The sequence below is a fragment of the Rhinopithecus bieti genome, unplaced genomic scaffold, assembly GCF_001698545.2.
Source record: "Rhinopithecus bieti isolate Rb0 unplaced genomic scaffold, ASM169854v2 scaffold_22522, whole genome shotgun sequence".
NCBI classification, from domain to species: domain Eukaryota; kingdom Metazoa; phylum Chordata; class Mammalia; order Primates; family Cercopithecidae; genus Rhinopithecus; species Rhinopithecus bieti.
Genome location: NW_016811454.1, coordinates 2,598,148 through 2,624,759, shown reverse-complemented (window position 1 = coordinate 2,624,759; position 26,612 = coordinate 2,598,148). Strand labels below are relative to the sequence as shown.

Here is a 26,612-nt window from a genome sequence, read left to right as displayed (position 1 = left end):
TGATTCCAGTCCTGGTCAGATAGCCTGAGTACAGTCCAGAAGCCAGCAACCTGAAGACCCAAGAAGAGCTCATGTTCCAGTCCCTATCTGAAGGCTGGAAAAAACAAAAACAAAAACAGACAACACCAAAATGTTCAGCTCATGCAGTCAGGCAGCAAAGACAGATTCTTTCTTACTCAGTCTTTTTATTTCTAGTCAGGCCTTCAGTGGGTTGGATGAGGCCCACCCACTTTGGGAAGGGCAGTCTGCTTTACTCAGATACTGACTCAAATGTTAATCTCCTCCAGAAACACCCTCCTGGCACACTCAGAAATAAGATTTAACTGAATATCTGGGCACCCTGTGGTTCAAATTATCACATAACATTAACCATGACAGAGGCTGTGCTCTGCATATGTATTTTGCTAGTGATGCCAAACAGTTGACTTAAGAGAATTATGTCTATAGAGAGTATCACTTATTTTACTAATGATAATGAATTTACAGTCTTTTTGAGAATTTCAGAGCCTCGTCTCATTTTGTCAATGACATTTTATTTATGGAGTAAGTATAGAGTGGAAAGAACTCTACATACTCTAGTTAAACATAGGCAGGAGTCCAGGAGTCTCATATTAAATAATTTTAGGAGCTAAGAAAGTTAGTAAATAAGTAAAGTATGTTGGGTGTATACCAAGCCAGAATAGTGGGAACTGCAGTACCTAGGACAACTCTAGACCTATCTTCAAGGTATCCCTTCCCTTCCCTCCTCTCCCCTCCCCTCCCCTTCCCCTCTTAGCCTTTGGCTAAAGTATTTTCCTTGTTTTCTTATTAACTAGCCACGTGTCTCTAGAAATTCATTGAATTTTTCCAGGCCTTAGTTATTTTATTTAAATAGATGGCTTATCTATAGTCTGAAGATTCTTTCCATGCATTTTACCTGCAAGATAAGTTTAAGAGGTTATGAAATAACACCTTTGTTGATTTAAAGAGCTCTACCATGAGTTCTAAAGGAAAGTGACATGTCATCTTCTAAAGCAACTTAATTTGCTTTCCAGTAATGACATGATGAATAGGTCTATTGTTTGCAAAATTCAAGAGCAGAAATGTCATAATCATAATTTTGCACCAAAAACTACTTTGTGCACTAATGTGCTTCATGATATAATATGGCCAGAATTTTTAATAATTAAGTCGCAGGTCTCTACAGGTGTTACAAAGTCTGTATCTTACTATGTTTGCACATGCTTTGCTCTCTAAAGACTCAGGAATACTTTCTGTTGTAAGGTAGGATGACTTCCAATACATATGTGTTGGTATGTGTTGATTTTTCTTGTTTAAAGGCTTTTCGTATGGTCTTGGAGCCTTCAAACTATAAATTAATGTGAGACAGCCTCTGAGGATTTATGGAGTCATTTTCCCTTTGGCTAAAACCTTCCATGGTCACAGACCACTAGATTTAAAAAGGCAGCCAGACCTGTCCAAAGACCAACATAAATTTTCAAAGACAGAGAAAATGGTGGCTGCTTATTAAATTAGTGAGAATATAGTATTTGGCAGCTACAAATAAATGATGTTTTCTCCCGTTAAGCTAGAAGCAAGACATTGAAGCTGTGTGATTTTGGACGTACATTTGTCAAGTTTAGCTACATCAGTTGAGAATAATTTGCATGTTACATGGAGCACTTACTTGAGACTTCCGTTTAGATTTGACTAGATAAATGGGTTCACCTTTGCCAAAAACGTTCCAGTTCTGAACACATTTAAAACAATTTTTCTCCAGCACACAGAGACCAAACATGAGCATTAAAACAAAAAAAGGAACCTATTCCACCAGACTCTTCTCCAGTTCCCCAGTGTTGATCTTACAGGGTTTTCTAAGTGCAATATCAGATGTTCACCATTGGTTGTCCGCACTCACTTTCCATTTTCCCTCTTGATTCATAGAAATTATTTGTCTTAGTCCAATAAAAATAGGTCTTTTTCTTTTGGTAATTCACTATATGAAACCATTTTCACTGACTTCAAGGGTTCGGGGAAGAAAACATGTTTATCCTTGACAGATAATGGTGTTTTTCCACGTCTCACAGGAACCTTCCCAAGTCTTTTTTTCCCCTATAAAAACAAAATAAATTATAGGAATAGAGACTTTCTGAACTAAAGTTGATGAACTGTACTGGTTTTCTAGAGTACTTTCTGAGAAAATGCTGTGTAGCATTTCCAGTCACGAAACTTGCATGAAAGGATACCACAGAATGGCTAGCATCTGTACTCCCCCATACTCCAGAGATGTTATTATGAGATAAAACTATTGAAAACAGATTACATTTGGAGATATATTTCCATGGCAGACTATTTTGTGTTTCTATGGAAATGGGACTTATTTCTCTTAACCCCAGTATCAATATCCCACGGGTAGAAACTCTAGGTACGAAATGTGGGATGGATATTATGCTCTAATTGGTGTCTTTTTTTTTTTTTCTACTCCTTGCAATTAAACCAGTATATTTGACTTTCTTTTTTTTTTTTTTTTTTTTTTTTTTTTTTTTTTTTTTTTTTTTTTTTTTTTTTTTTTTTTTTTTTGAGACAGGGTCTCTCTCTGTCATCCAGTCTGGAGTCCAGTGGCACAAACACAGCTCACTGCAGCCTTGACCTCCTGGGCTCAAGTGATCCTCATGCCTCAGCCTCCCAAGTAGCTGGGACCACAGGAACACACCACCACACCTGGCTAATTTTTAAAAATTTCCTGTAGAGATGGGGTCTTGCCATGTTGCCCAGGCTAGTCTCAAACTCCTGGGCTCAAGTAGACCTCCCACCTCAGCCTCCTGAAGTTCTGGGATTGCAGGCATAAGCCACAGTGCTCAGCCTTTGTTTTCCTTTTAATTTTGTGTGTGATAGTTATCATCTGACATGGTGATATGCCTACTAATAGCATTTTTTATTTAAAAATACATTTTATAAATTTGTTGAAAAAGGATACACATTCTGCTGGAAAATTTTTGAGATGTTAGTTTATTTAAGTTTTATAAATCAAGTCTATCTTATTAGTCAAATATTCAGTCACCTATTGGCCTGGGCTGGGAGTTGCTTGGTCTCTTAAAGGTGACTTTGATTATTTCTAATTAGAACATCGTATGATAAATTTATTCGTTAGATGCCCACTTAATAAACACTCTCTAGATACAAGATACTGTCCAAGATACAAATTAAGTTGGATCTTAAAGGATGAATAAGACTTTTGATCGATAATGATAGTGATGATTACAATAATAGCTAGCATTAAAGGAGCAATTCCTTTGTGTCCAAGCACTATGCAAAGTCATATCTCATACGACAACTTGAGAGACAGGCACAGAATAATGCGAAGGTGCTGATGTTTGATGGCTTCTAGTCCTGGTTTTATCACTTACTGGTCATGTAAACCTAACCTGCCCCCCGCCCCCATTTTGAATATATTGATAGGAACTTCCTCCAGGCACTGGTAGGAGAAATAGGTGAGATAATACAGTCTGATACTATCTGCTTTGAATATGGTAAACATTCAATAAATGTTAACTGCTATACTTTTCCTTATTGTATAGATGAAGACATTGAAGCTCAGAGAAGCTAAATAACTTCCCTACATTTAGAAAGTGGTGTGAGCCCAGATTTGAACTGAGTCAGTGTGACTGCAGAGTCTAGGTTCCCAACCATGAAGGATTCTAACGAAGAGTACCAGTAGACGCAAGAGCATGTGGGGTGGGAGGAGGCCAGTGTTGAAGAACACAGCTGAGTGCATGCAGGGAGAGGAGGCTGCATTCAGTTCCAGGCCATTTATGGGGGCCTTGGGAGACCTTGGAAAGAAACTGAGATGTTTTCCTGGAAATCAATGGAAAATAACCTGTTCTTCAGTTATTTTGTATTTAAATGAAACAAGACATCTCATCATTTACCTATGACTTAAACTGTCTTCTAAGCTAGTACTGTATTTTCAGTGAAGAAATATGAACTAGATGTTCAAATGGGAGACCCCTCAAAGATTGGGGAGATTGCAGAAGAGATCTCCTAGGCGCTAAATACTGAAACCTATTTGTTTGTTTGTTTCTTTGTTTGTTTGTTGATTAAACCACATCTGGGGTCCAAGTATAGAACTCTGTCTTCTCACTGCTCTGGAATTTTTTGATTCAAGCATTCTGATTTCAACTAGCAAGGTTCACTGGGACTATAAGGTGTATAAAACCTACTAAGGGGACTAGATATTTTATAATCTCTAGCCAACGTATCTTCTCCTTGCTGGACAATTGAGGGAAGAAGTCAAATCACAGAGATTGCTTGGGAAATATGAAACCAAAATAAGCATGGAGAGTCATATAATTCAAGCAGGGCCAACTTTCTGTGCACATGACCTCAGGGTTCCATGCTTATGAGAAGCCCATGCTTGGTTTAATCCTTTAATGTCATCATCTTGAAGTTCTTAACATTTTTAGACAAGGTCTACATATTTTCATTATACACTGGGCCCCTAAAGTTGTGTACTCGGTCCTAGATTCATGAATTTGATGATACCATGTCACGATTTTTCATGTGTCTGTCAGCTGTTTCATAGTAAGTAGATCTCTGTCACTGGGACTTCAGGTTTGTTCCTTAATCCAGTGGATCCCTTCAACTGGACAGTACCTAAAATAGTCCTGCCAGCAAATACACCTCTGACACCATTTTCCTGACTTTATTACTCTGTTATCTCGTTGAAACACCACTTCTTTAGCCTGTTTATATAGTCATTTAAATATTGTTCTGGGTGCCTATTTTTAAGTTCACTTTGTGTATTTCTAACTGGACCATTACTTATTTAATAGATGAACTCTCTGAGAGAACCCGTGTTTCCTAATTCTTTGAGAAGTGTTTCATATATTACCTATATGTAGATGAAATAAATATTAAGTTTGAAATTTACATGAGGGTGGGATTATCAGGGCCAACTGGATGATAATAGAACCAAAACCATTTTGGTAGGATAGAGAAATGTGGTTGCAAAGCAAGCAGTCATCAGGGTGATAAACCAGCTGAATTCTGGCAAATATACTGTTCAAGAAACGATGAAAAGAGGACTTCGGTGAGAGTCAAAGACACATGCTCACAGACACGTGCTTTTTTTATTTTTAACCCATCACTATCACTGGTCAGATCCTTTCTAGAGTTTTTAATCCTTGGCAATTTGAAGAACAAGGAGGTAGTTTACAGGAAAGCAGCAACGATGATTGATGACCGGATAGTGGGGGATTGTAGAAGAAAGGCTAAAATACATAAAATGTTATTTATTCTGGGGAACAAGAAAAGTAACTAATGGAAGCTTAGAGTCTTTAAGCACATAAAAGTTTTTAAAATGAGTTTTGTGAGTAGATTTACCCCGTGTTAGTAATGGACATATGATATGAAATTTCAACATAAATAATTTGCAGGAAATAATGATAGACACTTGGATTATGCAATCATAGAAATGTTAAAATTTTATTTGTGCATTGTTTTTATTGTAATAGCTTTTATCCATCTGTATTTGTTTAGAATGTGAATGTGTGATTTAAAAACCAAAGGCCCATCAATCAAAACACTTCCCACCTGCTCTCTCTTAAGGGACTATCAAAGTAGTAAATTAAATGAAACCAACATTGTTTTACTACTTGCCCATCATAAAATATTACTGGTTCCAGGTGAGTGCCTATTTACAAGGGCGCTTTGAAGATTTAATAGGGATTTTAAGTGAATGGAATACCATGTAATGAAAAATTTTACATCGTAAACAAAATTGAAAGGTAAACAGGCAAAAAATAAATTTGCAAGAATAAGACAACTTCAATATATTTAAAATAAAATCTTATATGTACTTATACATGTTAATAAGAAACACTAAAACAAAGTGAAAAGAAGGGCAGAGTATGAACAGACACTTTACTGGAGAAGTAAAAATAGCTCATAAAAATATTGTCAGTATCATGGCCGGGCGCGGTGGTTCACGCCTGTAATCCCAGCACTTTGGGAGGCCGAGGCAGGCGGATCACGAGGTCAGGAGATCGAGACCATCCTGGTTAACACGGTGAAACCCTATCTCTACTAAAAATACAAAAAATTAGCACGGTCGTGGTGGCGGGCGCCTGTAGTCCCAGTTACTTGGGAGGCTGAGGCAGGAGAATGGCATGAACCCGGGAGGTGGAGCTTGCAGTGAGCCGGCCACTGCACTCTAGCCTGGGCGACAGTGTGAGACTGAGTCTGAAAAAAAAACAAAACGTATGGAGAGAGAGAGAGTGTGTGTCAATATCACTAGTAATAATTGAAGTTTAAACAGGATATAATTTTATATGCAAAATTAGTAATGATTAGAAATAACACTTAGTATTAGGACTATGCAAAGACAGCCTATACTTTCGTATGTGTGGAACGGGAGAATGCTACACTATTTACCAGATGGCTGAATATACTATGAAATATTATTCAACCATATGAATTTTCTTTGTCTTTACGGATTACAATTAGAGAAAGTTGCTCTTAAGAAAAATAGTAACTGAAAATATCAGAAACAAAATTGTGTGTTGTGCATTGTGAATTGACATATATTTGTTAACATACACAGAGAGAGAGAGAGAGAGAGAAAGAGAGAAAGAAGACTAGAGGGAAAGCACCAAAGTTTAATCCTTTTGAAGTTTTGTTCATTTTTTCCTCTCTCTAACACACAGACACACTACAGACACAATTTGCTGGGGGGATCTGGGGGAGTTTATAATCCTCACATCTTGCCCCTACACTTTTCTTTTTGCTTAGAAACCATAAACACCAAAAGTAGTAAAGTACAAAAGTGGCCGTTAGGTCTGGGAGTATTAGGTTGAGGACTGACCTTGGAAACCCAGTATTGCCAATGGTCACAGCAACCTGGATTTTTGGGTCCAGTCCTAATTTCAACACTTGTGTTCCATTATTTGCCATAAGTATGCTCAATGTATTTCAATTTTGGATTTAGAAACAAGTCATAGTTTTATGTGCTCATATTTTAGGTGCTTTTGGAAGGCCTTTTGTGTTAAATTTATAAATTTAAAACTAACTCACAAAGACTGTCTACAATTAGAGACAAGACCCAGAATGTCAACTATTTCTAGAAAAGAGGTACCACACCACTTATAACAGAGAGGAAGGAGCAAGGACCCCAGCTTTCTTGTCTTCAGACCCCAATTAGCGGGGCATCATTCTATGTTGGTTTAATACACCCACAATCATAATTATAAATCTTGTCATTTAGATGCTCCCAAAGTCAACACCTATCCCATCAGGGTTGGCCATATTATCACTAGTTAAGGAGATATAGAGCAATTAAAAGCTAAAGGAAAAGGTTAGCACTTCCACTCAGACAGAAGGAGTTCAGCAGCTAAACCTACCTGCAGTTGCAGTGTTAATTTTTTTAAATATCGGCTTTGAAGCCTTGTCATCCATGACAGGGGAGTCTAAATGGAATATTTAAGGGAAGTGCTTCCTCATCCTTCAATCAGGCTGTATGCTGACCTTTCTGTAGTCTCCACCAGTTGCTCAGCTGTCATGAAATGCTGGAGAAGGTAGAACATCATTGGACCTGTCATGAGGTCAATCAGCGGGAGCGTAGGCCAATTTGCTAAATGTGTTCATGCTAAAGAGTCAGTTCCCTAACCAGTCTGGTGAAATGTAGTACCAATTAATCACCAGCTAATTTTCAGGGGGTTGTGACCTTCTCCATATTTGCAGTCCACTTGCTACCTTACCTGACCTTGGGGGATCTCTGGCCTGGAATATGAGGCCACCCCAGGACATATGAAGCTGCCAAAACTTGTGTAATAGGCTATCAAGGTGGCAGGCCAGGGGACAATTATGCCCATTGCATCTACTCTGACCGGCACTGACCTAGTTTAGTCAGAACATTCAGTGTGGTTTGCAAACCCTAAAGATATTCATACAGCTCAAGTATATGCAAAATCCATCTCTTTGAAATGTTTAATGATATAGTAAGATTTTTTTTTTCTATCAACCTGTCAGTTCTTGATCTGTCTTTAGAAGGTGGTGGCTTTGTCACCATTCTCTGCAGAGGTTTATTATCTGAGAGCTGTTGAGTTGTCTTAAAAGCAGAAAGGTTCTTTTACAAAATAGTCTGCTCTATTTGTAGCCAAGTTTCATAAATTAAAATACTTGTCAAAATAAATGAATAGTATGTTTGTTATATTCATGACTTAAAATCACATTTGATTGCTTACTCATTAATCCACAAAATTAAGCAATACACCCTGGATTGCAGTCATTAGTACAAATAAGCAGCGTTCTTCTAACAGTCAGTCATCATGGAGAACACTGTACAGTTGTGTTTGTTTCAAAACTAGGTATGTTAATGCACAAATTTGTTTTACAATTTCCAAATAATTCCTCTGGAAGAAAATCAAATACGTATATGTAGTCCACCAGGAGACAAGGTTGGAATCATAATATTAGTAGATTTTAGATGGATGTGGCAATTGTTAAATGCAATTTTACATTGAACCTCACAGATGGACAGAAGCTATTTTGCTGTGCATAGGAATGTATGTGGCATGAAGATGACCTTTATCCCTAACAGGATGGAAAAGTCAGGAGTAGGGAGATGGTGTTCACACCAAAGTGAAGATATCCATATGACACAGGCTTTGTTCTCCTGCTTGGATATAGCAGAAAATGTAGATCGTTCATTTACCTAAGCAATTTTTTCCCATGTGCCAAGTAACGTACTTGGAGCTTGGAATATAAAGTCAGTTGTACTTCAGTTTTTTCATCTGTAAAATGGGAATAACAGTGGATTTATCATAGGATTTCTTATGCGTATGAAACAAAATAATACATTTCAGCACTTAATACAGTGCCTAGCACATAGTAAGGGCTATATAAGTATTTGAGAAATATTTTTAATGATGTGACCCATAGTTTCAAGTGCTTACTGTTGACATATAGGTAGGGACAAGTATACCAAAGACCTTCATGCTATGTGACAGGTGATGATACAGTCGTGGACGTAGCACTGTGGGATACTGGAGAGCCTGGTGCAGATAATTATGGCAGACTTAAACTTTATTTCGAAAGTCTTGACAATGTATGATGAAGAACTTGAAGCTGGGCCAAGACCACACCCAGATCTGTATGCTGGAAAGACCACTTTGGCAATAGTGTTATGGTTAAATGTCAGGGGGCCAGATTGGAAGTCAGAAGCACACCCAGGCCCTTGCCATGCTCCTTGGGCTTATTTAATTGTTGGAGAATGATCTTTGCAGAAATAAACCAGCCTTAGGTTCCAATAAGTTATTGCCTTCAAGGATTTATTGACATACCTGTGGATGGCGGTGGCAGCATTACGCTTCGACTGAGAGATTGCCAAAGAGTATATTTCTGAGATGATTCTACCTTTGGTTTGGTTAGAGAGTAGAAGTTGTAGGGAAGGAGGGAAAATGAAATGGAGCTAGTTAAATAATATTGAATATGGATGTTACAGTATTGTAAATGTATGTAGTGCTTTATAATTTAGAAATATTTTCCATATACTATTTTATGTCTTCTAGTGTTGGATATACTTGCTTCAAATAGAATATTGTTTAAAAAATGTAGGTAAGATGTATGTAATTTAGTTAAGATTAACTTGAAGAAAAACTACTTGTGTGTGAGTGTATGTGTGTGTTAGTGTGTGTATGTGTGTCCATGCATTTTAAATATCCCAGCTTGTCTTGTGTCTTCATTTCCTCCCAAGATTTTCAAAGCCCTAGAGATTGGAAAGAATTAGTCTATGTAGCTAGTGATACATTGGGGAAATGGCACGTGAGGCCACCTAGTAAATTGGGATCATCTTTGAGAATTTTCCAGACAGTTTAACTCAAGTATGTTATCTTCCACCTTTGCATGTGTCTGTTTTTTTTTTTTTTTTAATTATGTGCAATTCTTGGGAAGCAAGAAGGTTATTGACAAGGCAGGTATATTGAGTTTTTAAACTTTCTAGCATTCATGTTATTCTGTGATGCTTGAAACTTCTCCCTGCTTTGTTCTGACTTGCTTTTACCATAGTTAATCTCTAGATATCTCTCGGAGAAGGGCTTTATGGATGCCACTTGACCTCTTCCATGGCACCCTTTGCCCTACCACTGCTAGAGATGGTGAAGGGCACAGAGACAAGGGCTTCTCAGGCCTCCCCTTTGTATATTAGATGTGAGTTGTGAATGTTGTTTAATGAATAGTGAGTGATTGTCCCTAAAGAAAGTAAATAATACAGCAGACACAAATTCAAAACTTTCTTCAACTTGTCAAGGGATAACATATCATCTTTGAAATTTTAATTCAAGTCAGAGAAGAAAATGTGATTCAATATAAGATGGGTTTAATGTGTATCTGGCTTCTTTAGGAACATACTACGTAATTTAAAAGAAGTAGATGTATATTTGACTGAAATATGGGTGGTTATTTAATAGGGCGTATTTTTGTTATTATGGGACAATTCAAGCAGATGCATCTTTAAAAAGTGATCAGGATAAATAGGGTTTTCAGTACAGTTGAATAAATCATGTTATTTTCTTCAGAATAATGTTTAAAGCTGTAAAGTTTATAAAGGTTCTGGTTATGGATTTTCAGTTTGGGGAGGAAATGAAAATAAGTTTATCTCATTTACTGACTGTCAGTTGAACTTTCTGAGAATCAGAGCTGTTATGTCCCTGCTTTGATGATGCTAGAGCTGATGCTTGCATCTGATGAAGATGCTAATGTGGGCCTGCTAATTTTTAAAATCTGGATTAAATGCTTTCAGCGAGCTGTCAAAATCCTATGAAGGAAGAGACCATACTTTGAAACCTTTGTTTAAAGTGGCATAAAAATCAGCTCACATAGCCAATTGTTATTTAGTTACAAGCAGATGCATACATTTAAATGAAATTCTGCCATTTCACTCCCTTCCCAAAGGTGATAATGTGTTTTACTCTACTTGTGAAATTGTTGTAATTTCTCAGTCTTACTTAGATTTCATTGTGTTTATTAAGATTTGAGACAAATGATTCCAATTTTATTTTATAGGATACTGGGTTTTTTTTTTTTTTTTGTCTTTTAATTTAACTTGGTAGTTGGTAACATGGAATATGTAGGAAACAGTAAAAAATATCAATACATTGTTTAGTTCAACAGTTTAACCCAAAGAACTCAATGTGGCAAATAAGCCTTTCTTAGTAGTACATTAGTTCACTTGACATGTAATTAAAATAGAGCCACATATTTCTCAGTGTAATCACGAATAAAAATGCCATTATAAATACAGTTTATTGTACTCTGTAGCATTTGGATGATTCTTTTTTATTTTCTACATAGGCAAAAGATAATAGCATCAGATTATAAAAATTCAGGCTATAAAAATGACAGAATGCTACAGGTTGGCAACAGAATAAACCACACCATGAATATTGAGAGACTCTGCAATAAATGTTCTTCATGGCATTTATTGTTAAAATATTTACTTGTCGGCATAGAAGCTGAAGGCATTGGTATATTGCTTCAAGTTATGGTCGGCAAAGACCAGACAGCACAAACCGTGTACTGCTAGGCAGAAGAGTGATACAGTACTGTATTGTCTAAGGGTTGTGTGTTCTTGTATGATGAAGAACAAGAATAAAAGAAAAGCAGAAATTACCTATTGGTTGTGTTTGATCTTGGTACTTTTTGTGTTCCTCTGTCAGTCCTGTGATGAAGAGATTAAAGAGAAACAACAAAGTAAAAGCAGGATAGGGATAAACAAGTCAAGTGGGACTCAGTCTGGAAGACAGAGAATGATAGCTATGGTAGGAAAAGAAATTAAATTTAACCTTTCATTGTGTGCCAGCCTCTATGCTCAGCATTTGGGCATGTTAGGGATATATCAAGGGAAGTTAGCATTCTACCCCATTCCTTCTCACTCCCTAAAATACTCACATGTTCACACACACCTTTACTAGTGATACTGATTATAATAACCTTAGTGTTTTAGAATAAAAACAGATCTGAGTCCTGGAAGGGATACTGATAGAGTGAAATAGCTGAGTACATGGCTCTTTTGATCAGATCTGTTATTATGGGTCATGGATGTTGTAAATTATCCAAAGTTCTTTTTAAATTTTTTTTAAATTTTACTTTAAGTTCTGGGATACATGTGCAGAACATGCAGGTTTGTTACATAGGTATACATGTGCCATGGTGGTTTGCTACACCTATCAACCCATCATCTAGGCTTTTAGCTCCATGTGCATTTGGTATTTGTCCTGATGCCCTCCCTCCCCTTTCTCCCCACCCCCTGACAGGCCCCGGTGTAGTGTATGATGTTCCCCTCCTTGTGTCCATGTGTTCTCGTTGTTCAGCTCCCACTTACGAGTGAGAACATGCGGGTGTTTGGTTTTCTGTTCCTGTGTTAACGTTTGCCGAGGGATGATGGTTTCCAGCGTTTCTCCATGTTTCCTGCAAAGGAGCATGAACTCATTCTCTTTATGGTGGCATGAGTATTCATGGTGTGTATGTGCCACGATTTTCTTTTGTGTTGTATCCAGTCTATCATTGATGCGCTTTGGTTGGTCCAAGTCTTGGCTATTGTAATAGGCTGCGATAAACATGTGTGTTGCTGTGTGCGTTTATATGAAGAGATGATTTAATATGCCTGTAGGAATATATACCCAGTAATGGCATTGCTGGTCAAATGTGTTATTTCTGAGTTCTGTAGATCCTGAGATTGCACATTGTCTTCCACAATGGCTGAACTAATTTACATTCCCACCAACAGTGTAAAAGTGTTTCTTTGTTGTTCTTGTTGATTTTTCTATTCTTTTTACCTTTACAAGGTAAAGGAATGAGAAAAATATGGAATGATTTTCTAAAATAAGGTTTATGGATATCACTTTTTTTCTAGGAGAATCCTAGTTTCAGATGTTCCTTTCAGATCACCCGTGGGTAACGCAGGGGTGAATGCATACCCTTAACAAAGCTAGCGCCTAATCTTTGAATTGGGAACACCAGTCAGCCTTGGCAATTAATATCTAGTTATTGAAAATAATTCACACATACCATGTTAATTTATTTATTTCCATGTGTTTTCCTAAATCCTGTTTAGAAGGTAGATGTGTTCCTGAGAAAGACACTAAACCTCTTTCTCTCAAACAGGGGTAAATCATGAGATAAACATCTCACTTTCCTGATGCCTTAATCATACAATCTTTTCATATTGAAAAGAAGTACAGAAAGCTGGTAGGGTCTACAATGTGAAATTTTCATGACTTTGAAAATAAAGTTGAACACTTCAGTGTTGAGCTTATGACACATCTCTTCAGGCTGCGTCTCCACTTGCTCTGGAGTTTTATTCACATTTGTCCTTAAGCTACTTTAAGGGACACTTTTAAAAAGCTTCACAACAGATAAATCAAAGTGGTGTATTGGCAGATAGCTGGGTGAGGCAGTGCCTGGGACAGATTGTGAACCCCACCACCTCTCCATTCAGCCTGCGTCGTGCTTCATCCAGTCACCAAATGGGCTGACTCCCCCTTTTGAAAGTGAGCCTGAAAAGGAAAGAGAAGATAGATAATCTCCATTTTTGGAGTATGATGGGGCAGAAGCCATTTCCCCCAGTGTTGAATAAAAAAGGAGGAATTTATCTGCCATAATTTCTAAAGCCAAACCAACAATGATGATGATGATGATACCTTGAGCATCTTAAGATTAAATATGAATCATTTATACACATTCATTTAATTTCAAAAATTGAATGTCCTATAAACACATGAAAAATCTAGGTATCTTTTGTGGCTATATTAGATTTTAGTATCTGTTTTGCCTCATATTTCACTGATTTTTTTCAGCATATATATATCAAGCACCTATGATGGCATATTCACTCTTCGAGCCAGTGGAGATACACAATCAGTAACAAACTCAGGGTTCTCATGGAGCTTACATTCTAGTGAGGTGCGGAGACAGGCGATAAAATAAGAAGAGCCATGGCGCTGACAGGATGATACACATGATGTAAAGTAAAACAAAGGAGGGGAATACAGGGAGTAATGAAGATGCTGCAATTTAATGTAGCCACAGAAAGCCTGGCATTTGATTAAAGATCTGAAAGATCGAGGAACAAGCCTTGCCCGTGTCTGGTGGAAGACTGTTTGTGGCAGAGAGAACAGAAAATGCAAAGACCCTGAGGCGGGTGTAAAGACAATAGTGCAGCTGGATGCAGTACTGAAAACAAGGGGTGGGATCGGCAGAACATGTGGTCAGAAATAAGAGCAAGAGACCATATGAGCCATTGCAGAGACTTAGGCTTTTCTTCAGGTGAGGTGGGTAAGTATTACAGGAGTCTCCTCAGAGGAGACACGTGATCCAATTCGTGCTAGCAAGGTCAGTCTGGCTGCTGTGTTGCGCGCAGGGGGAAGAGGCAGTGGGTAGAAACAAGGGGACTAGTCAGGAGGCTGTTAAGAAACATATAGTAGCTGGGTCCAAATTGGTGACAGTGGAGGTCCTGAGAAGTGGTCAAATAGTGTATGAGAGACAGAGGGAGAGGGGAGGGAGAGAGAGTTGAAGGATTGCTACAAGGTGTTTGACCTGAGCAACTTAGAAAGATGAATTACCATTAATTGGGATGTAAAGAACTGTGGAAAGAGCTTTGGAAGGTCACTTTTTCCATTTTTGACTTGTTAGATTAGGAAATGAGCCTGGAGTTACAGAAGGGCTGGGTTGCACCACTTAAAATTTTGAATTTATCAGCCTATAGAGTTATATTAACCCGTGAAACAGATGATATCACTAAACAAATTTAGACATATGCTCTTCAACATTTTTGGAGACCAAATCCAGAAGATGAAGAAGAAAAACCAAAAGAAAACTTGATGGAGGGCCCAGAGAAATAAGGGTAAACCAAGAGACTGGTACCCTGGAATCCAAGTGCAGAAAGTACTTTGAGAAGGCAGTGATCACCTGTGTCCTGAAGTAAAGCCAGAGAAGCACCTTGAGATTTAGGAATCTAGAGACTGTTTTTGATCTTGATAAGAGCAGTTTCAGTGGAGTTGAGGGGTGAGAGCCTGACTAGAGTGGCTTCATTAAAGAATGGGAGGAGAGATATTGGAAACTGCTGTGTAGACAGCTCTTTCAAATTTTTGCTTCAGAGGGGAGGCAAAAAATGGGATGGGACCTGTGGTAAGTGGATCCTGAGAAGGTCATTGGTTTGGTGGGAGAACTTGTAGCATATTCGTAGACTGACCTTCCTGTGTCTATCTGGGGATTAGATGCTTAAATACTGACAGAGGTCTTGCGGGAACAGGAGTTTTGACTGGAAGTAAAGATTGTGTGAACAGATCATTTTGGATTATGGAGTCTCCTGGAAATGCCAGCACTGCAGTAGGTGGCACAAGGACACTGGCATCATAGAAGGAGACTGGAGGGCAGATCAGAAGGAGAGAGAAGGCAGCAGAGGAGCAATCATCCAATCCAACGTTGCCGGTTTGCATTTTGTGTAGGGTGTGGGTTACTGCAGCCCCTGAGGTGTCAGGGAAAGTTCTCCCACATGCCATACAAGTTTACTCTAAGCGAAACCTTAACACAAAAGCTTTTTAAATAGAATTTCCTCTTTCATGTTCAATGCATCTCTGTGGGAAAGATAACTTTGAATGGGTTTAAAGGCAAGGAGGGAAGGCCATTTCCACGCACAGGATTCTTTAAAAACCAGCATGCCTTCTGTTGAGGGACTAGAAGAGTGGTTTATGTTAATTAACGAGTCTCTGTAACACTGTCTTCTGAGGAGTCTGCTACCCAGGAATGTAGGTGTTCAGATGACTGAAGTAATCTGTTTAACAAGGACCTGCAACGTATGATTCAAACCAATTATCAATGTTGAAACAAGCGTAAGTCTGTGTATATTGTAGATGTTGAGATGAACACTAGACGCAGAGTCTGTTCAGCAAGCAACCATGAGAGCTGTGACAGATCAGCAGCTGGTCCTCTTCTTCCAGGAGTAGAGACTTTTTCATCCATTCAGGATAACTAGGTGCTAACTGGGAAACAATCTAAGCAATGATTTTAATCAGAGCTTATGAGATTTGGGGAGCATCAGGTCTTACTATTATAATCTTCAAGAAAAGTGATGTATTGCCTGTGCCTCCAAAGAGTGGAGTGCACATTCTTTAGGGCATAACACCCTTATGGACAAATTACAGACATTCTTCAGTGTAGCCTCTCTTTTTACAGTTTTCTTTTTGGAAAACAGCTACAGTAGAGCAAAATACTTTCTCTGGATTGAAAATTAAAAAGACTAGATTCTACTACCAGCTACCATTTAGTCAGTGACCTTGGGAAACAAAATTTTGGAGCTACTCTGTTCTACCATTTGATAAATGGGTATAATATTCTTCCTGAATACACTGTATACTTGTGTGGATAAAATGTGTGGAAAACAGTAAAGTATCTTAAGAAAAAAATAATTATTTTATGAGTTATCACTTTTAGTTTTGTATTATACTTCTAGTTGATGTTCTATTTTTTCTCGTTTTTCCAATATTTAAGGCACATGAGGGTTATACTGAGTTAAGGATGTCATATGAAAGAAGAGTAAGATAAAACTCTTAACTTACACTAAACTGTTCATAGTACCAAAATGATATGCCATTGCCTAGTTGATAGGTATGTTAAATGTTAAAATGAACATTACTAATATATGTCAGAATTCATGAATACACACAAAATTGAAGTTATTATATAACAGAAATAGTGATGAAAATCACACATCCACCACATTAAAAAACTGATTTCATTTTCCTTCTCAAGATTTAAAGTGTTAAACTCATTCTGGCTGGATGATGAGAAAGATATAGTTCTACTGATTCTTTTTATACTAGAATAATCTTTCATTATTAATCTATTTAAGTCTTATCTCAAATAAGTTCATCAGTGTTGCCAGTTACAAATAGAAAATGCATGTGCTTAATTTCAAGAATTAAAAATAATGCCTTGGGAGTAGCATTTCTTTTCTGTGGCAAGAGGATTGTTGGATTTTCCAATTAAAGAAGTCTCCATACTGGAAATGAGTAGTCAATTATGAAAATTATTTTTGAATGGCCAATTTGCATATCCCTAATTGTATTCATTTCTTTTGAAAGACCGAACTTGAAATTTTTGATGTTTTGATTGGTTAACCCTGCACTTCTGTTATTAATACTATTGCCAACAGGGTTCCCCTATGAATGGGGCTTTGAGTGTCTTTCCTGAATAAATGCTTGAATCATAAGTAGGTTTGTTTTACTTAATGAACAGAAAATATCTAAAGATGTACAACCGGTTTTTACATTTACACACATTGCACTTTTTGGAATGACAGTAGCATCTTTGAGCTGCCTCGTGTAGTCACATTTGGACTTCTCTACATCAGCTGATGAGAAACCCATGAAGTTTCTGAATGTTGGTGCTGTCTGTTGGCCACAAGTGCAGTTTCAGCAGAGCTGTCCTCACTGCCTATACAGTAGTGTCTGTGTGATTACTTGAATTTTTAAAGGTATCTTGCCCTTATTTTAATGAAAAAAATGACTTGGAAATGGACAGGTAAGAGTTTTTATATTAACGGTGAAAAGCATACTTCTCACATAAAATAAAATTGACATATAATTAGATTAAAAGTAATGATGTTGAGTTGTATTGGACTTAGCATTCCATTGGACTTAAACCAGTCAACACGGAGTCAATCATGAAGGAAAAGAACAAAATTAAAGACATGCACAAAAATGGGATACCTATTTATGCAAGATAAGCACAAATTGAATATGCAAAGTTCAACGCATGTTCAACTTTGGTTTTTGGAAGCACTCTTTAATAAAGAGACAATGAAGTCCTTTTAGGCATATTAGGGAAGGTGGGGTAGTGGGAAGGGGAAGCAGCCATTTCATTCCTTTAAGAGAGTGAGCCAAAATTGGTTCTCTTTTTCAGTAATAGACAAAATAAACAAATGAATAAACCAGTATTATTTCTTGACCATAGTGCTTATAGACATAATATTATTGAAAAATTAAGAGTTGTGGTATAGTAACATTAACGTTTTAAGTTTGATGAGGCGATTTTCTTTGAAACCAAATAAAGATCTCATTCAGCTAGATAGTGTCCGTGTGGTATGCATGTCCTACAAACTAATTAGTGTTGTTGGATTTGTTTGTAGCTGATTGCTGTGTTTGAAGAACAAGAACCACTCCACAAGATTGAGAGCCCCAGTGGAAACCCTGCAGAACGGCAGAGCCCAGATGCTTTTGAGACAGAAGTGGCTTCCCAACTGGCTGCATTTAAACCAGTTGGTGGGGAGATTGAAGTAACCCCTTCTGCTCTAAAACTAGGTATGTGTAATGTTTATGGTATTCTTTTCACCTGATTGAAGATTCATCATCTTGTTGATTAGGTGTTGTTTCTTCTTTGTGACTTTTATCCTGTTAATATCTTTACATTATGGTTTATCTTTTCTTTAAACTATTTTTCTACATAGCCCTTTGCAGCCACTGTTGCTTAAGTAAGTGGATGCAGCTTTTTCTTGAACTGAAGGTGAATCAGCATTGTATGCCCTTGAAGTAACACGGGGGAGTCAGATGCTAAATGTTGAAGTGTGCCTGTATCATATGAGTAGAACTTTTTTTAAAAGTTCCTGAAAAAAGTGATTTGGGAAAAGCCAAGGTTTGTCAAAGAATCCATGCTAGAAATAAAGGTCACTTTATTTCCTTAGCCTCGGTCTTTTTCTCCCTAGGCTATAATCTAAGAATCTGGGGGGAATGTTTTGAAGTTAGTTTTGAAATTCTTTTCTGATGATTTATTCAGACAAGACAATTCATCCAGTAATTTTGCTTAGAATTATTGTTCATTGTATTTGTAGAATGAGAAAGTAAATATTATTCTAAAGTTTCAATCAGTTTACAACTCCAAGAGAAATAACATGTCTGTTTTGGTGATACCTTCTAAAGATAAATTTAGCTCAATTTAACAGCATGAAGTTTTTGAAAATCCACTAATATCTTGGTATTTCAAACAACTTTTTATGCCTGTGGAATATTTGTGCAACATTTGGAGACTGCTTAGAGCACCTGTTATGAGGGAATTCTCACGCTAGAAGAACAGAGGCTTATTCCACATTGCAAAGGTCAGCTTCTTCTTTTAAAGCAAAACATATGCTTTAAATGGTTAGATTTGTACATAGTACTCATTTTCCCATTTAAAATATATACTGTAAAGTTAAACTTACATACTCTAATGCTGACAATCCATATTTTGTACTGATCTTCAGAAAAGTATCTGTAGTGGCCCTTTTAAAATAAACCAAATGGAAATTAATGACCTATGGTCTTCGTGGGTTTTCCTCTATCTTTTGGAACCAAGCTAGTGAAGCAGTCTGCTGGAACGTGGCTGCTGGAGGGCTTTGTGGCAGCTTCTCTTCATCTAAAGCCAGCCTTGTGGCTTCAGCAACCTTACAGCCCCATCATTCATTTGCATAATGGTGCCTTTTTATCCATTATGCAAATGGCATGAGAGGAAAATTAGGCAATAAGGGAAGACGAAAGAAGAAAATTGCTCTTCCTTGTTTTAATATTCTATTTATAAGCAAGCACTGTGGTCTTCAAATGACTGAACCTCAGAGTACTTCTGTGCCGGAGAATTTGTTTTAACCTCTCTGTTATGAGTGTTCTCAGGTAAAAAAGTTTGTTTTCTTCAGCTTTTTTGTTGTAATATTGGAACAACATAATATTGAACGCAAGAAAAAAAAATCAGCTGAGATTCCACTTCTTTGAAATGGACGTTTTACTTCTTCCATAATGATTTTTGATAAGTCAGAGAAAACAATATTTATTACATGAGTACACACCATCTAAATCCCTTACTCATAGTAACTAATTTAAGCCTCGTCATACTTAGCTTTTATTATTTTTATCTTTTTAGAGTTGAGGAATAGGCACAGAGAAGTTTAGTAACTCAGCAAAAATCACAAAGCTATTAGTTGGCAGAGCCAGAATTTGAACTCTTGCTGGCTGCAGTATGAGGAACCATTTTGCTGTGCTGCCTCTGATATGCAGTTCCTAAAACGGCCAACTAATATAACTGTTTTGGGGTTTACTTTGAGAATATATGCCAAAATCCTGAAAATACTAAACTCCTTGGTCTACAATCTCATTTCACTTAGTACCAGATTAAATGATGAGACTACCTCACTTTTAGGTGGGAAACATTGCCTTCCAACCATTTGGCCTGAAACCTTGGCATCACCTCCAGTTCCACCGTTTCCTTCTACCTCCCCAACTCTGTCAGCTCTTCAGCTTCCTCGTCCACAGCCACCACAGCAGGCCAGAGCTTTGCCATCAATTAGACTATTGCAGAGGCCTCAGACTGACCTCTTTCTTTACAGTGTCTGCTTTCTCCAGTCCCTGCTGTTGCCAGAGCTGCCTTTCTAAATCACAAATCTGATTATATAATATAACTCCCCTGCTTAACGACCTTCACTGGCTTCCCATCACCCTGAGAACCATATCCAAACTCGTTAGCAAGCTGATGCAGATGGTTCCTCTGAATCAGCAGGAGAAATGTGGGCAAGGATGAATGATGTAAAAAAAATCATTCCTTACCCACCTTCATGGTTCTAGCAGTTTGAGTACTTTGCATTTCTGGAACTTAAAAAGCAAAGAAAAAACGTATTTGTCAGGTTTTTCAGATAGAGAAGTTAAAGAAGGAAGCAACACAGCCAGCTTTGGTCTCCACCCATTCTGTTTCCTTGTTAGCTCTGGGGCAGGATGTGGCCATAGGCTGTGTACCTCTAGATGGAGAGATGTGGTTGGCAGTAGAGGCTGTATTCATGGCGCTTCTGGAAGTGGGACCTGGCCGTGCTGTCTGGTCTACCCTGAAAGCCTGCTTAGGTGAAGAATGGGAGGGGCAGTGAGAGGAGTTTTGCACCACCTGTGCCCCAGCAGTTCCTCCTAACAGGGTGCTTGTGACATGCCAGCCATTGAACTCTCGCCCTTCATCTCCCTTCCCCAGTCAGCTCCTGTAGGCCATTGGAACTGATTGTACCTTTCACAGCTCATTCACCCAACCTGGTACAGCAGAAATAGGGCTTAATTTTTACTGGTTTTCTCACTCTGAAGGCCATTTCCTTAAGAAAATAGCAAATCTAATCTTCATTGGCTCACGTTGCTTTGCTTAATTAAGCAGACACAATTCAACAAATATTAGGAATCAAGAGATTTTTGTGGTTACATCACGTTGAGCACCCAAAATTTATGTTTTTCTGGTATCTGATATCAAAAGATACTCAATGTTCAGTATTTTTATATTTTTTTTCCTACACAAGATAACCATCAACAATATTCTGTTAAAAACCAACAACCACCTTCTCCATATAATACATACAGAGGTGGACCCCTCCCATTCTTTCTTTATCTTCCGGGATGTAATACTTACACATGCATATTCGTATTCCCAGGCCCTTCATGATATAGCTGCTTCCTCTCTGCCCACCTTTATTGCTGGCCACTCTTTCACAGTCACCTTAACCTGCAGCCACTGTGAACCACTCGCCATTCCAAATTTACTACCTTCAGATATCTGTGCCTTTGCAGATACTGTTCTCTCTACCTGGCTTACTCCTTTGTCTCTTATGTAGTGAACTCATATGCACCTTTTAAGTTTAAGCTCAAATATGACCTTGTTCATGAAGCCTTGTCCAAATTTTTAAAACAGTACACTAAGCATACAATAAGTATTATTTCTTAATTCTTCATCTAACAATCAAGGGTTACAAAGATGAACAGCAGACATCTACCGACATAAAGGGGTTCATAGTCTCATACCCTATAAGCTAATGGGGTATATATTTTTCATTTGTAAGATGAGTTCTAAATCAAGTGGGCAACCACATAATTCCAACCTCATTCATCTAAATTATTTCTTATCATTTATTTTCTAATGTAATGCTGAATGACTGAGCCCTGACTCAGCCCTAAGTAGCAAATCACTTTCACACTTTAAGATTCTGTGACTCTGAAATCGGCCAAAGCATGTTACCATATAGTACAGAGATTGCTGGCCTGAGAGTTCATTTCAATGATGAGCTGTGGTAACCAAAATACCAGGCAAAATTGGAAGGAATCATATTCACGTGATATATTTGGACTTAAGAATCATCTAGTTCAAGAATTTTCCAAGTCTTCTCTGTGAAACCCCATGGTTCTTCTGAGCATGTAGTAGGGTTTCAATGTATGCTTGATTCTAGTTAATAAATAACACTTGTTGAGCGCTTAAGTTCTAGATGCTATTTAAATTTGTTCATTCTCCATCTCTGGACAAATAGGATTGGTTATGCTAGTATAGAAGAAAGGGTGCAGAAGTCTATAAAGTAACCAATAAACAAAATCCCAATGCTTATCTACCCCAAAACCTCACCTCCACTCAAAAGACCTATGCATGCCTCAGAAAAAGTTTTGTGAAATGCTGACCTAGAAATACACAGTTCCACAGAATTTTATAATTAGCAATTGTCTAGGTAATCAACATTATTTAACAAGTGAGCAAATAAAAGCTTAAATTCAGTGTGTACTCTGATGTTGAATAAGGAACTAGAACTGGAACCCAGATCTCTCAGCTTCTCGAACAGTGCTTGTTCAGTGACATAACTTTTTAAAAATTAATTATAGATTTCAATTATCCGTATATTTTAGGTACTATATGTGATAGCACCTCACATCTTTTTGGAATTGAGTAGAGTGTAAATTAATAAATAGATACTATGAATAGCTATAAATCAAAAGCTACTGAGAGAACAAACACCAGAAAATGGAGGTGGAGAAAATGTCTTTTAAATCTTGTAAGTTTCAGAAATGAGTTTGTTTCCATCATCTTATTGTCTCATCATGTGTGTGTGTGTGTTTGTGTGTCTGTGTGTGTGTTTGTGTGTCTGTGTGTGTGTTTGTGTGTCTGTGTGTGTGTTTGTGTGTGTAGGAAAGTTCCACTAAAACCAATGTTCTAATGGGATCCATAGGTATGGGGATTTTTTAAAATAATGTGGATATTTTAATACACTTTTTGATTTTTTAAATATGTACATATAGGGCCATCTGTATAAAAGACAAATTAGTGAGGAAAATTATTTTGAAGTTTAGGAGGGTAGGAGTCTCCCAGCCCTTCCTCTGACTAGTCCCTGCGCTGCCTTCATGATTAGTACCTAGCCACCTGCTGTTCCCTAAGAGGCTTTTTGTGGCCATAGCCCAGGGTTGGCCCAACCCAGGCTTTGTCCCTTGAGAGTCAGTGATAATGGAGCTAGTTCGAGACCCTGCAGTATTCGATCTAGCTGTGTGATCAGGGTAAGTCATGTAACTTATCTCTATCAGAACCAAATTCTTCCAAACAAAAAATAAATCAGGACAAATCTGGGACACATTCTAGCGAAGTAAAAATTGAAAACCAAGGCTATCCAGGTCACTCCCTGATGTGTCACCACCATATCTCCCTGGGCCAGTTTCCTCATCTATAAAATGAGCTGTCCTTTTTCCAGTGGGCCATGACGGTTCCATGAGTGTTTTGTTAATACCAAACTGAGTTTGGATCCAACTCCATGCCCGGGCCAATTTCCCTCCTAGGGCCTCAATTACTAAGTAGTTTTTTACTTTGTATCTTTTGATAATTTTTCTCAGTACTTCTTGATTGAAATTTGCTGATTTGGATTCAAGGTTTCATGGGAAAATATTTATTTCATGAAATTATTTTAGTAATGTAATTTAAGTAGTGTTTCAGGATGAAAAGTACTTTAAACTTGGCTGTTACCATGCTTGTGATCTAGATTACCTTGATATGAAGTAATCTGATTAAAGTTTGGAGTTGAAGTGGTATTAGCTTTATTCTCCTCTTGTATGTTAAACTTTGAAGATGAGCTACTTTCTATTTGAAAGTGATTCTTGTTTTTGAGACTTGAAAGCTCAAAGGTGCCTCAGATGCTTTATTGTTTCCATGTGTGTTTGTGCTTCTTCAAAACCGAAATGGAAATTATGATTATGTGTTTGTTATAATATCATTATTTTCAAAATAGAGTTCTCTTTATTTGCAGTGGTGTTCAGCAAATACTGTGTAGCTATAGATTCCTGATGAAAATTGTGACCATTTTCTATCTGATTTTGACTAATTTACTGCATAAAGGAAACATATGGGAACATTTTTCTCAATTTTTAACCAAACCAAATCCCTTTATGGCACTGATCTTCAGGAAAACATAAAGAAAGGGGAAGTTTATTCCTTTAATTAGGCTGCCGTGTGTAAGTAGCTGCTGTGCCCATAATGTGAGTTTAAGTATTGGCATCTGATCCTAGACAAACACACTCACACCACACACATAGCAGAACTAAAGCTCAGGGTCGGGTTATGCTTCTGATGAAGCCTTTGAATTCTGACTACAAAGCATATAAGCATGTGAGGGTTCCTTGTTGTTGGAAGCTCTTTGCTGTAGGCTGTGAAACCCAGAGTTAAAATTACCCAGAGTTAAAATTGCTTAGATGAATCCGTAAGTTACAATTTGATCATTGAGTTTCATCCTGTTTGTTTCCTGTTGAGGCTGATTATTCAAAAGTTAGCAGTTATAGAATAGCTTTTCTTTCTTTTCTTTTTCCTTCTCTGGGAGTCTGGTATTTTTTTTTCCCATGAAGGCATAAATGAATAATGTTATAATTAGCTATGGTAACCTTGCTAGGGGATCATCAGTCATAGCCATATAATCAACAAAGTGTGTGCTTGCTTTCTGGTGTGACTATAACTAAATCAGGACTAAGGAGGCTACAGTGTTACTAACCATTTTGAGCACCACTCTTCTTTTGCTACTGTTTTCTTTTTTTAATTTTTTCTTTCTTTTTTTTGGTAGCAATGGGTCTTGCTGTGTTGCTTAGGCTGATCATGAACTCCTGGCCTCAAGCAGTCCTCCTGCCTCAGCCTCCCAAAGCATGAGCCACCACGCCTTGGCTGTTTTGATTTTTATTTTAGATTTGGTTTTCAGAGTAGTGAAAAAGTAGCTCTGTGGGAAAATGGCAGGTTATTCATTGAATATTTAAAATTAGCTTAATACTTTGTAAAAGGACTGGTGGTACTAGTTAAAGAATAAAGTCAATACCTAAAGACAAGTACCCCTAAAAAATATGAAAAGGTAATTACCATATAGGAGTAATTTTTGTTTGTATTAAGTAAAGCTATGAGTAATATTTTAAATATACAATTTTGAATATGCCTGGCATTACCTCCTTTTGCAGATGAATATATATAGGCCTCATAGTTGATCACTTCCTACCATTTTATAAAAATAAAATGATTAGGTTTGCTTGAAAACATGCTATAGTTTTATAAATGCATTTAAATGAGATGTTATTTATTAAATTATATAGTGTTACACTTCAGAAAAATAAAAATTACCACCATCCTAACACAACTTGTATTTTCATGTTTTTTGTTTTATATTCAGTTAACTTTTGTATTTTAGTCTTATTTCAATTTCCTTTTTTTTCCCACCTGCTTCAGTTACCCTTTTGTCTCTTTAATTTTGTGTGCTATATCTGATGGCTAAGTTTAGTACCTAAATTTGTACTAAGTTGGTTGTACTCAAATACAATAGAAAATTATTAAAAGGAATTTACATGTAACCTTTTAACCAAAATGTAAGATAGTACATACAGCCAAGCTCTCATTTTGTTCTTTTCCAGCTGTATTTTCTAAGTTGATTATGTGACCTCTAAAAAAACACAGAGTTCACCATCTCCCCTTTGGCCTCTTAGCAGTGCCGGACCCACACTGAGACGGAGTCTGCAGATCCTCTAATAAACAAACGGAATGAAAGGTCACCTTTCCTACTGTTCACTTGGTATTAGACCCCTGGGTTTTTAAGCCTCTTTTGCAGATTGCTTTTAATAGTAAGTCCAGTGAAGCCATGTTTGCAGAGGCCTAGTCCCTAAGTAGTGAAAATATTTTCAGCACTGCTATCATATTCAGCTTCTTGTAGTTCCCCCGACCACTGATAAAATGATTTGCAGTTTGTCCTTTTAATAAAGGGGAGGAAAAAAGCCAAGCCATGCACCTCTGACCTCTTCCCCATGCCCCCACCAGTAAAACCTCCATCGTCCTGCCTTGCAGCCAGTTGCCAGCTCACTCTCTTCTGTTTCAGGTACTCTGAGGCAGCTGAAACGCAGCCACACAGAATTGCCCTCTGTTCTCTAAATACAAGTACTGCTTTTCACAGCCTAATAAGGTTTAACATGTCTATTACAAAATGCCTTTAAATTACTTATCTGTATTAAAAATTTGTTGAAGGTATGACTTAGATTTTTTATTTATACGTTTTCATCTTTGGGACCATAAAATAAATTACATTTTCTCACAAATTTCTAATCATACCTAAATAAATTATTTATAGTAACCATGCTGATTTTCTTTTGCAGTTTGCAATTCAGGAATCTTGTTAACAATTTAATATATGGTAAAGCCCTTTTTGCACCGACAATGTAAATGTAACGTTTAGTCTTTGAGATTTTTTTTTTCTCTCTGAATGTGTGTGTGTGATTTCTTTTAAAATTTTCTTTCCACCCAGATGGGCAGGCAAAAAAAAAAAAAAAAAAAAA

The 26,612-nt window shown here is 37.4% G+C and overlaps 1 protein-coding gene across 2 annotated transcripts in view; it reads left to right on the top strand.

Moving 5' to 3' along the window:
* The window catches only part of PARD3B (par-3 family cell polarity regulator beta), a 1,116,980-nt gene that overhangs the window by 417,971 nt on the left and 672,397 nt on the right, over positions 1-26,612 (top strand). For both annotated transcript variants that reach the window (XM_017893929.1, XM_017893928.1), the window contains exon 3: positions 18,161-18,332. In XM_017893929.1, the coding sequence (XP_017749418.1) occupies positions 18,161-18,332 (172 nt within the window). The remainder of the gene's footprint in view (positions 1-18,160; positions 18,333-26,612) is intronic.